We start from the raw sequence: 11,014 nt of genomic DNA, 5'->3' as shown, positions 1-11,014 counted from the left end.
TGATCTAAAGAAAAGTTGACAACAACCAAAACCAGAGGTAAAAACCTAGATGTTTTATATGAACCTTGCATGTAAAATGACTCATGCATGAATCATGATGGTAAAAAGAAAACATGCATAGATACTGCAGTTGCTGACTTAGAATTGAATTAAATTGACTCGGAGTTTATGATAAGATTATTAAATGGGGGAGATTTGAGGTAGGATTGGCACTCTCTGAGACTACCAGGACCTCTATCTCCTTCCATTAAACCGCGGGCTCGGTTGACAATGATCTTTGTTCGGGTTCGGTGGACTTACGAGCCTTGATGTCTGGATGCCCGATGAGTGATTATAATTGAGCATATTTAAGCAAAAAAAAAAAAAATGTTGTTCTTTTTAACCTGTTTAAATAAGCTTGTAGTTCTTAATTTGTATTAAAATAAATTTTAACATAATTTTTTATTTGAAATTAAATTCTTGAATTTAGCAACTAGGTCTAATTTGATAATTGTATTTTTTTTTATTTACGTTGACACCTGAAATTGACAAATTAATTCATTTTAATAATTGAACTTGAAAAATATAAATTGTATTACATCCTCACTTGAAAATGAAAAATTTTATATAAATTTTTAAGTGAAGATATGATATAATCTTAGAAGAGTGTGTTACATATAGTGTTTAAATGTATGATTGTTGAAGTCGTAAAAAATAAAGCCTACTTGAAAAAGATGAATTAGTAGAAAACGACACGCAAGGTCGTATCATAGAGATTGATGATAATTTTATTTATTTAACAAACAAGTAAAATTAAAATAAATAATGGGTTTAGAATTAAAAAACTAAAATTAGAAGTAAAACAAAGTAAAAATAAAAAAATATATAAAAAATAATAATGAGGGAAAACTCTAGTTAAAGTAAATTTTTCGTTTGATTCAAGGGTTTGATTATTAATGCAAAGATGAATTTTAATATTTTTTTAATAAATCAATTATAGTTATTGACGATCACATGGTAACCTAATCTCTTACCTTCTCGATAATCAAGACAATCGCCATTAATTGTTTTTTTTATTATAAAACAATCTTACAATAATCGCTCAGGAGCTAAATTTATCAATAGCCTTGAGAACAAAAGAAATACAATTCTAACCAGCAAACGCACAATTAAGATTTATTTAAGTTAGATTGCATGCTTACCCTACATAAATAATCATGCAATCGTAAGAAATATTAGAAATCAGTCGATCGATTAATTATCTAATTGACAAAACAATCATTCTAAGTTATCAAATACCGATTGAATATTTAACAAATCTGAACGATTATAATTAAACTAGAAGACACACAAATACTAAAGAACAAAGAAAGATTAAGAGCAATTTGATCTCACAAGTTTATAGAATCAAATTTCGAATATTACTTCAATTAGAAAAGAGGAGTTCAATAATCCATGGGAAAATAAAACATAAATTGAATCAAAATTGAAAGCAGAGATGATTCGTCTCTTTTCTAAGATCCTATTTATAGAGTTATGGAATTTTAGTTGACTTCCAACTAATGTTACGAACTTAATTTAGACTTAAATACTCGAAAAGAACGAAAGTAGCCTTGTATCTCAGTTTTAAAACAACAAACGAACCCACAATACAGAAACAACGACATCGCAACTTGGTGAAATGGCATTGCGACACGTGGCTTGAGGTGTTGGTTGTTGGGTTGGGGCACCACTTGCTGTTTTGGGTCAGCACCACGGCGCTGGGTTGTGAAGCCGTAGCCTGAGGTCTTATTTGGAAATGCTCCTTCTATCCTTTATGACTCGCGACATTATCTTCCAAGTTTGTATGCACTAAATTTAAGTCACAGAAACATGCGAAACAATCACTTGTAACTAACTAACATAAATCAAGTAAAAATAGAGAAAAGTAGCAAAGCATGCATAAACAACACTAAATGCATAAACGGAGATAAAATACAATATTTCGATCATGGAACAATAAAAAGTAAAGTAAGAAGGGTTCAAAATATATAATATATGTGTACTTATCATTTAGTAATTGGACCAATTAGTTGAACCAGTCAAATTATTAGTTTCTGATTTAGTTAACTCGATTGGTTCAATTGCTATACAACAAGAAATAAATAAATAATTAAAATTTTATTAAACCAGTACAACTATTGATTTTTGTCACAATTTTTTATGTTCAATTTTCAATTCAATCAGTTCAACTATTTTGTTTGAGTCAATATACTGATCCATTCTCGGTTCAATTGATTTAACCGATTAATCTAATAATATTTTAATAACACTGGTCACATCATAAAATTTAATTAATGGACTAATGAAAAAAAAAATTGATTCAATTGACATTTTTTAAAAATTATGTTGCGGACAAATTTACTTATTAGTTAAATTACCCAAATATTGATGGAAGATGATACATATATACCAAGTCAAGTTGGTCATTTAAGTCTCAACAACACCTTATGTTGATGACTTACATCTTCAAATTTATAAAAGATTTATTAATGTAGAATAATTGACATTCAGCTTCGTCTTTGGGTAGAAGTGATCACAAATTACAGCTAAAAGAAATTCAAATCTTGTGACAACATTAATTGTTGATCTACTCTTTATAGCAATTAGCCCCGGTGACAAGTGTCGTTGCTAAAATATGTCGAAAGGGGTGTGATGAAAGGTGGTGTACCTTCCAAATGTGATGATCCTACAAAAATGGGAACTGCCATAAATAAGTTCAGTGACAGTTCCTTTTCATAAGGTGATGGCCCCCCTTTGATCTCGTGGTGGTTTTGCATATACTGTATAAATCGTTTCAAATATGGAACCCAAAACAAGTCTATGTCATATCCAACAGTAGTTCATTTGATGTTCTTTTACTCTCTTTTTTATACGATAAAATCTTTAAACTCACACACATATCTATTTAAAGTATTACTCAGGCACAACTTATAGATTAATCTCACAATCTTAAGAATATGATGAACACTTTTGATCAATAGGTCAAATGTTGGGGTTCGATAGCTGCAGGTTTAAGACAAGTTATGTCAATGGTACTTTGGTATTATTGGTAAATGCCTTAGGTTCGACTCCTCTCTTATGTAAACCACTAGATATATTCTAAATAAAAGTATAATATAAGTCTCTGTACTCTATATTAATCTAGAATTTAGTCTCTCTATTTTTCAGAATTTAAAATTCAAGTTCAAATGTTAGTATTGTTAATTTTTTGTACGACATTTTGAAATAATAAAAAAAACCTTACTTGTTAGCAATTAATGCAACTAAAAAATAAGGTTGTAATGAACTTGAGTTTAACAATATTAATAGTTAGATTTAATTTTTTAAGAAAAGTATAAAAACTTATAACATATTTCAACCTTTATTCTAACTTAAATTTGATCTTATATAAATAATTTCTAAAACTATTTTAATTTTGTTTCAAATATATTTTGAATATTAATCCCATTATACTCATTCGGATTAGAGGTGCCCATGGGCTAATTCGGGTCCAACCAAAATCTTAGACCTGTTTGTTAGGCTTGAGCTCGACCCGATAAATAGGCTTACAATTTTATCTAAGTCTAGCCCGACCCACCAGTATTAATTTTTTTATATAAGTTTGAAAATATATACTACATTAAAAATACTAAAAAAACATTAAAATAAATATTTTCCAACAAATTAAAAATAAATTTTAAAAAATGCGTATACTTAAATAACATTACGATAGGTGTAACTTAATAAGTAAATGTTTCTAAAATAGTAACAATATTAGCGATAAAAAAAGAGTTCTATAATACCTAAACAATAATAACAAAATAGTAAAAAAACAACAATAAAATAATTTTTTAAAAATTTATTTTTAAATTTATATTTTTATTCAAACCTTTCAATTTGTTAATCGGCAGGCCATGAAAAGTTCTAATTCTGATCTATATTAGTAATAATTGTACTTCTACCGTTATGGGTTTAAATAACCATTTAATACCTCAATTGGGGCATGGCATGGCATGTGAAAGCAGTTGGTTGGGTGGGTTGGCCACCCACGTGCAATTTCATATATATACTTTGACTTCACCATCCTCAGTTTCAATGTTTTTCTTCTTCTTTCCGATTGGATTCACTTTCCAGAATTGTGTTCTGTCCAATATGTGTTACACGAAATCAATGTCATCAAACAGACAATCCGCCCGTGAGACGTGACAATTTACCATTTCTTTTTTGTATTTCAATTTTTTAAAATTAAATACAAATGAGATATACATGTTTCTAAAATTAATTGTGTTTAAAAAAATTTAAATTTCATCTCGAATGAATCGATTTAAAATATTAAAATATTTTTTAATTAAGTTTTATTTTTTAATTTATAAAAAGAATTGAACATAAACAATCAAATTTAAACTCGTTTTAGAAAATTCATCTAATTTTTTTTTAAAAATTTATTATTAGTATCTACCTCTTTAATATATTTATAAAATGTAAATAATTAATGCATTGAAAAATTAGAAAATAATAATAACTCTTTTAACTTTTATTAATAATATTTAAGTGAAGTTTATATACTTGAATATTTAACTAATTTTTAATTTAATTTAATGAAACGGTCCAATTTGATTATGATAATACCACGTATAATTTATGTGAGTAAAAATTAGAAAATCTTTTACCAAGGGAATAGATTCATGTAGCCAAAGCAGGAAAAGACATTTGACAGCAGCCACTTTGGACTTTTGAAAAGAAAATACAAATTAATATATGAATTTTTTAATGAATAAAATAGTAATATTCCATCAAATTCAAATTTTGAAAATATAAAAAGAAAAGCCAAAAAAAAAGTCAAATCAAATAGTAATAAGAAATAAAAATGGTTCAAGCTTTGAAATTTGGGAAGAAACAAACAAGAAATTCATACCTAATGCACTCACTAGATTTAATTTCAGAGACAAAATTATTTTTTTGAGAATTGAATTGAATAAATTAAAATATAATTTCATAATTATATTAACTACAAAATTTTAAAGTATTAAATAATAATTTTTATTTTAAAAATTAAAATTGAGTTTTAAATTTTGATGGGTCAAAATATAATTTTATTATTATATAAATTTAAATTTTTTTTTAAAAAGTACCCATTTGATTGTGATTGTATGCCAAGTTACATTTTTTTTCAAAAAAGGGAAAATTGTGATTGTTCTCATGTTATAATTTTGGTGCATTAATTGACAACAAAAATCAAACTTTAATGCTCTTAATCTTATTTATTAGGAAATAACTTGAGCTGTTAAAAATTAATTTTTTTTTCATATCAAACCTAAAAGCTACTTAAAAAATAAATTAAACAAAAAGGAAAGATTTCAATTTAAAGTTCTAGCTTTGTACGTAGCTAGGCTTGGATTATTTTGGAGGGAATAGCAGTGTCTTTTATACTTTATCTTTAGATATTCAATAGTTATATTGAACATTACATGCCTCTTATTTTACGGGTCGATATTTTTGATTAAAGAGAATTTACTTTGCACGTTGAGACATTCGCGAGTTCAAGCTCATATAAACTTGAACTATTTTAATTACATACTTGACATGGATAAAACGTATTTATATTAACTTAGATTAAAATTAAAATCAAATTATATGAAATCCTAAAAGGAAAATTAGACTTAAAATTTTATTTAAAAGGTAATTAACTCCTTACGGATCGGAAATCATATATTTTAATAGTTTTTATTTTAAAAAAAAAACCAAACGATATAGCTGCTCTATGAACTCAAGGGATGAAAGTAGGCAAAGGTCAAAGTAGATGCCTACAATTTTACAACTCAAAAAGAGAGGAGCTGATGTTCCTTTTGGAGCTCTAATAATCTCCCTTTTTCTTCTTGTCTGTTCATTTTCATTACAGGAAACCAAAACAAGTGGAAAAATCATTACATTCAGATATTGAAACAACCCCACCTTTTTTTCCCTTTTATCCTCGTAAAATCACCCTCTTCTTTGGGATTTTTTTTAATTTTGTTGGTGTTGTTGTTATAGAATGGGACGGTCGATCCCTCCGCTGCCGGCGCCGCCGTTGCAGCAACCGCCTTTGATATACCACCAGAGTCCTTTACCTGCACGACTCATTTTCCCACCTGTCGCAGCTGTTTCCGCTTCCTTTTCAATCTTATTGATTCTATCTTTGTGTCTTCGTAAAATCCGACGGCAACGTACTAATCCTGCCCACTCCAAACCGCCGCATCGGTACTCTTATTCCGTCCTCCGTCGTGCCACCTCGTCGTTTTCAGACTCTCGCCGCCTTGGTCAAGGGGGATTTGGCTCTGTCTACCGTGCTACTATTAACAACAGTAACGGCAATCGAACCGTCGCCGTTAAGGTGATGGACGCCGGTTCGCTCCAAGGGGAACGTGAGTTCCAAAACGAGCTCTTCTTCGCTTCTAAACTCGACTCTTCCCTGGTCGTGTCGGTCCACGGCTTCTCTTACGACCGCAAACGACGCCGGATGCTCCTGGTGTACGAGCTCATGCCTAACGGCAACTTGCAAGACGCGTTGCTTCATCGGAAATGCCCTGAATTAATGAAATGGAAACAGAGGTTTTCGATCGCCGTTGATATCGCCAAGGGACTCGATTACCTTCACGGATTGGACCCTCCGATCATTCACGGCGATATTAAGCCGAGTAACATTTTGTTGGATCAGAATTTCTCGGCCAAAATTGCGGATTTTGGATTAGCACGTTTGAAATCGGAGGAAATTAAAGTGGAAATAGCAGAGGATTATGGATCGGTAGCAGAAACAGAGAGTATAGCTACCGGAATCGAGGAGTTCAATTTTCCGGTTGATCAATCGCCGGTTTCGGTTACTGGGTCTCCGCTGAATGCGGAGGTTGTTATGGCCGTAGTTTCACCGGAGCCGGTTGCGGCCTCCCCTGATATAGGAAGTGTTTCGGAGGGGATTTTCGATAAGGCGAGTGTCGAGAGCGGTATAGAATTGACGAATGCCGGGAAGCACAATAATGCGGCGGCAGCGGAGGAGAGTGATGAAGTGAAAGATTATGTGATGGAATGGATTGGGACTGAGATCAAGGAGAGACCGACTAGTGATTGGATCGCTTCGGTAGCGGCTTCTTCGAGTAGTAAAACGAATGCGAAATCGGAGATGAAGAAGAATAAGAGTAAGAGACGATTGGAATGGTGGGTGTCGATGGAGGAGGACAAGGAAAAGAACGTAAAGAAGGAGAAGCGAAGGCCGGCGAGGGAATGGTGGAAAGAAGAGTATTGTGAAGAACTTGCGAAAAAGAAGAAGAAGAAGAAGAAGAAGAAGAGACAAGGGACGTACAATAGCGATGATGCGGAGAATTGGTGGCCAGTTGACGACGAATTGTACACGGAAAAGAAGAAAAAGAGTAAACGAAGTAGGAGTAAAGGTAGTGTTGGCAGTGTGGATTGGTTATGGGAAGGACTTAGCGGCGAATTACGAAGAGCTTGGCACGATTCATTCAGTGGGGAAATACCGAAGAGCGGTGGTGCTAGTAGTACACCGAGTATGCGAGGAACTGTTTGCTATGTCGCACCCGAATACGGTGGCGGTGGGGACGTATCGGAGAAGTGCGATGTTTATAGCTTCGGTGTTCTGCTTTTGGTTTTGATAGCGGGTCGGCGACCATTGCAGGTCACCGAGTCACCGTTATCCGAGTTTCAACGTGCGAATTTGATTTCTTGGGCTCGACGTCTCGCCCGAACCGGGAAACTCATCGATTTGGTAGACCAAAATGTACAGTTTTTTAATAGGGAACAAGCTCTTTTGTGTACCACAGTTGCTTTGCTTTGTTTGCAGAAATTACCGGCTCGTCGACCTTCCATGAAGGAAGTTGTCAGCATGCTCACCGGTGAGGCGGAGCCGCCTCAATTACCGACGGAATTTTCCCCTTCACCTCCGTCACGGTATCCATTCAAGTCTCGTAGGAAGGTCCGGTGAGGCTTTTTCACAGTAGTTTATTGCTTTTAGCATCATTGTAAATAAAAATCATTTTTTATTCTCTTTTTTTTATTGGCAGTTAAAATTCAATGGTTTACAAGTCACTTGCATTTTTGTTGAAGTTACTAATATGGCCTACAAATTCATTTTGATAATTATATGACCACATATTTGCACTTTTTGTCAATTTCATCCTCACATCAACATTTTTGGCATTGAAATTTCTTACTGCTCCCATTAATAAGCCTCAAATGCATAATTAAGACCTAGCTGAGCAGGGACCAATCGTCCATTGAATGATTCCCTAGGATTAATGTTTTTTTAACTAGATAGATGGTTAGAACATTATGCCGTTGCTTCCCGTATTAATTGGTTCAATTGATCTAATCTGCTGATCTGATTTAATTAAATAAATAGTTAAAAATTAAAAAAATTTGATTTAATTAGTTTAACCATTTATTGAATCGGTATTTTTTTGATCCAATTCAATTGGTTCGTATTAATTTATAGATTAACTAATTCAATTCTTTTTTCCTGAATCGATGTAACCATTTAGGTTTGATTCCAACATCATTGAAGAGTTGTAATAGTTGTATTGAAAGTGCTAATTGGTAGGGAAAATAAAAGGGATCTAGTCCCCTACCCTGCCCTTTTCATTCATGCTTCCAATTCATTGTGAGCAGTGTTGCTATGACCAAAAGAGATAAAAACCTACAAATTGCATATTAATTGCAACTGCTTTCTTCTCCTGTTCATTAAAAGCATGGTAGTTGCTTTAAGGCAATCAAATCATTTGAAGCTTTTCCGGCAAATGTTGGATGCAATGAAAAATTTTGAAGGCGAGAAAACGGGTTCAAATTTTAAAAACGGGATAGTTACAAATTTATAAATTTGCAAAATATGCCATGAGTTGTTATACTTTTTATAAATTTATAATTTAGTTTTTAGATTTTTCATAAATTTATAACTTATTCGTTGTACTTTTATTTTTTTTCAAATTTCAAAATTTAGTTTAAACTATTAATGCAATTAAAACTGTTTTGTGAAATCTGAAAAGCAAGAGAACTAAATTTTTAAAAAGAAAATGACATGAATTAAATTACAAATTTGTAAAGAGTATATCTTAACCCTTTTTTTCTTTTACTAAAAATGTATTGGTATCACTTTGTTTTTCTTATAACAGTGGATTTATTTATATTTTTTAAAATATATTTAATATAGGTATAAAATATATAAAATATTGAGTAAACTATATTTTTAAATAGCAATTCGTATTGAGTATTGCCTCGACATTCATGTTCCCTATTATATTTAACAAGGTATATTAACGTTAGATATTTATATTTCAAGCTCAAAATTTTCCTCTAGCTTGAAGTAGAGACTTTCCCTCTAATTCTTGATCGGCTCGTTCAATTTTATGCTCCGGTTGACTAATACAAAAACGGCTCCAACATCGGTTTCACAATTTGATCATCGTAATAAATAATGATTCTAGTTCATAAAAAATTATATAAATAATTTTCACTCTAACTAGTATAACTTTAAAGAAAATAATAGAGAAAATTGGTTCAATCATTAGTTCAATGAATTTTTTAATCCGATTCAACTAGTTCACATATTAACCGGTTCAATTCCATATTCCGAATTAGTACGACCTAACTACTTTTAATTCGAGTTTAATCTCAAAATATTTGGTTTTTAATTATTTTATTTAAACAATGAATGAGTTAATGCTGTTGAAAACTATGGGGGACAGACTGAAGCCCACTTTTCTAGAATGGGCCCAAACCAACAATACGATAAAACTTAGAAGGATCCAAGCTTAGTCTAACTTTGTTCATTGATCACATTTAGTATTATTGTTAACCATTAATCAGAAGCCCATCAGCATATAAAAATCTCCCTTCACCCTTAAATGCAGGCCCATTAACTCTTTCATTGGAAATAAGCTATTAATTAGGGTACATATTTTTTCCTATAACCACGTGTGTCATTATCCACGGCTAAAATATAATTTTGCTCAAATCAATGTGTTACTTATGTAAAACTCCCCCAACGTTTGATTCTAAAATTTAAATTTAGCATAAGTTCTACTTCCACTTCTTTCGATTAGTCACGAGATCTAAATTAACTGCATTAAAATAACAAATAAAAATAATTATCAAAGCATTTAATCTAAAATATTTTAGAAAAATATATAGAAACTAGTTTATGAAAAAAGATTCGTTGTTTAGTTTTGATGTATATATATGTAACAGCATCACCAACTGATTACGAATCTTAGCTGCATTATGGATATGCTGACTCGCATTTCGTAGGCCAACAGTTTATTATGGAATCCTTTTTTTTTCATAAAATCAACACCAATCTTAGCTGCATTATGTCTTAAGATCTGTCTGTCACAATTGTTTCATCATTATTTTCTATTTTTGTTTTTTTGTTTTTATTGGCCTTTGACCACCAAACTCTGGTAGTATGTCACGCATGGATTTTTTGCATCAATACTTAAGCCCTATCTAATACAGTTTATGAAATCCTTTCCTAACCTTTCTTTTTCTTAATAAATGTATTCCAACTGCACAAATTTAAATTTATTAATTGAGAATGAGTTGGTTTGATGTTGTTGTTATCGTGACTATTTAGATGAATTGAATTCAAAAACATTTAAGCATATTATTTTATCTATTTTAAAAATCGGAGTTATAAATAGTTTAAGCATTATGCATATATATATATAAAATAGGTTTATCGATATTCATATGTATTATGAAATTTATGATTTGTTCGGGGTCAAGTGTCAAATAATACAAAGGTTAAATAACATTTTAGGATTTGAGCTTGGTAATTTTTCCATATTGGGGTTTGAACTTGTTTTTGTCCAAGTTAGGCCATAAGCTTGGCAATTGTTCCCATATTGGGGCTTCAACTTTGTTTTACTCAATGTAGTTTTTGAAAACCCTAAAGTTCAAGTCTTAATGCTAAAATAATTGTCAAGTTCAGGCTCCAATGTAAGAATAATTGCTAAGTTTAGGGTCTAACTTG

At 31.4% G+C, this 11,014-nt stretch overlaps 1 protein-coding gene across 1 annotated transcript; it reads left to right on the top strand.

Annotated features, from left to right (window-relative positions):
- Positions 1-5,758: 5,758 nt before the first annotated feature.
- On the top strand, positions 5,759-8,127 carry LOC107947271 (receptor-like serine/threonine-protein kinase At4g25390). The gene has a single exon (XM_016881864.2). It carries the CDS (start codon positions 6,032-6,034, stop codon positions 7,970-7,972), a length of 1,941 nt encoding a protein of 646 aa, XP_016737353.1. The 5' UTR covers positions 5,759-6,031; the 3' UTR covers positions 7,973-8,127.
- The last annotated feature ends 2,887 nt before the right edge of the window (positions 8,128-11,014 follow it).

Source organism: Gossypium hirsutum, chromosome D12, assembly GCF_007990345.1.
Source record: "Gossypium hirsutum isolate 1008001.06 chromosome D12, Gossypium_hirsutum_v2.1, whole genome shotgun sequence".
Classification (NCBI taxonomy): domain Eukaryota; kingdom Viridiplantae; phylum Streptophyta; class Magnoliopsida; order Malvales; family Malvaceae; genus Gossypium; species Gossypium hirsutum.
Note: the sequence above shows the minus strand (reverse complement) of the source record. Positions and strands in the feature narration are given on the sequence as shown.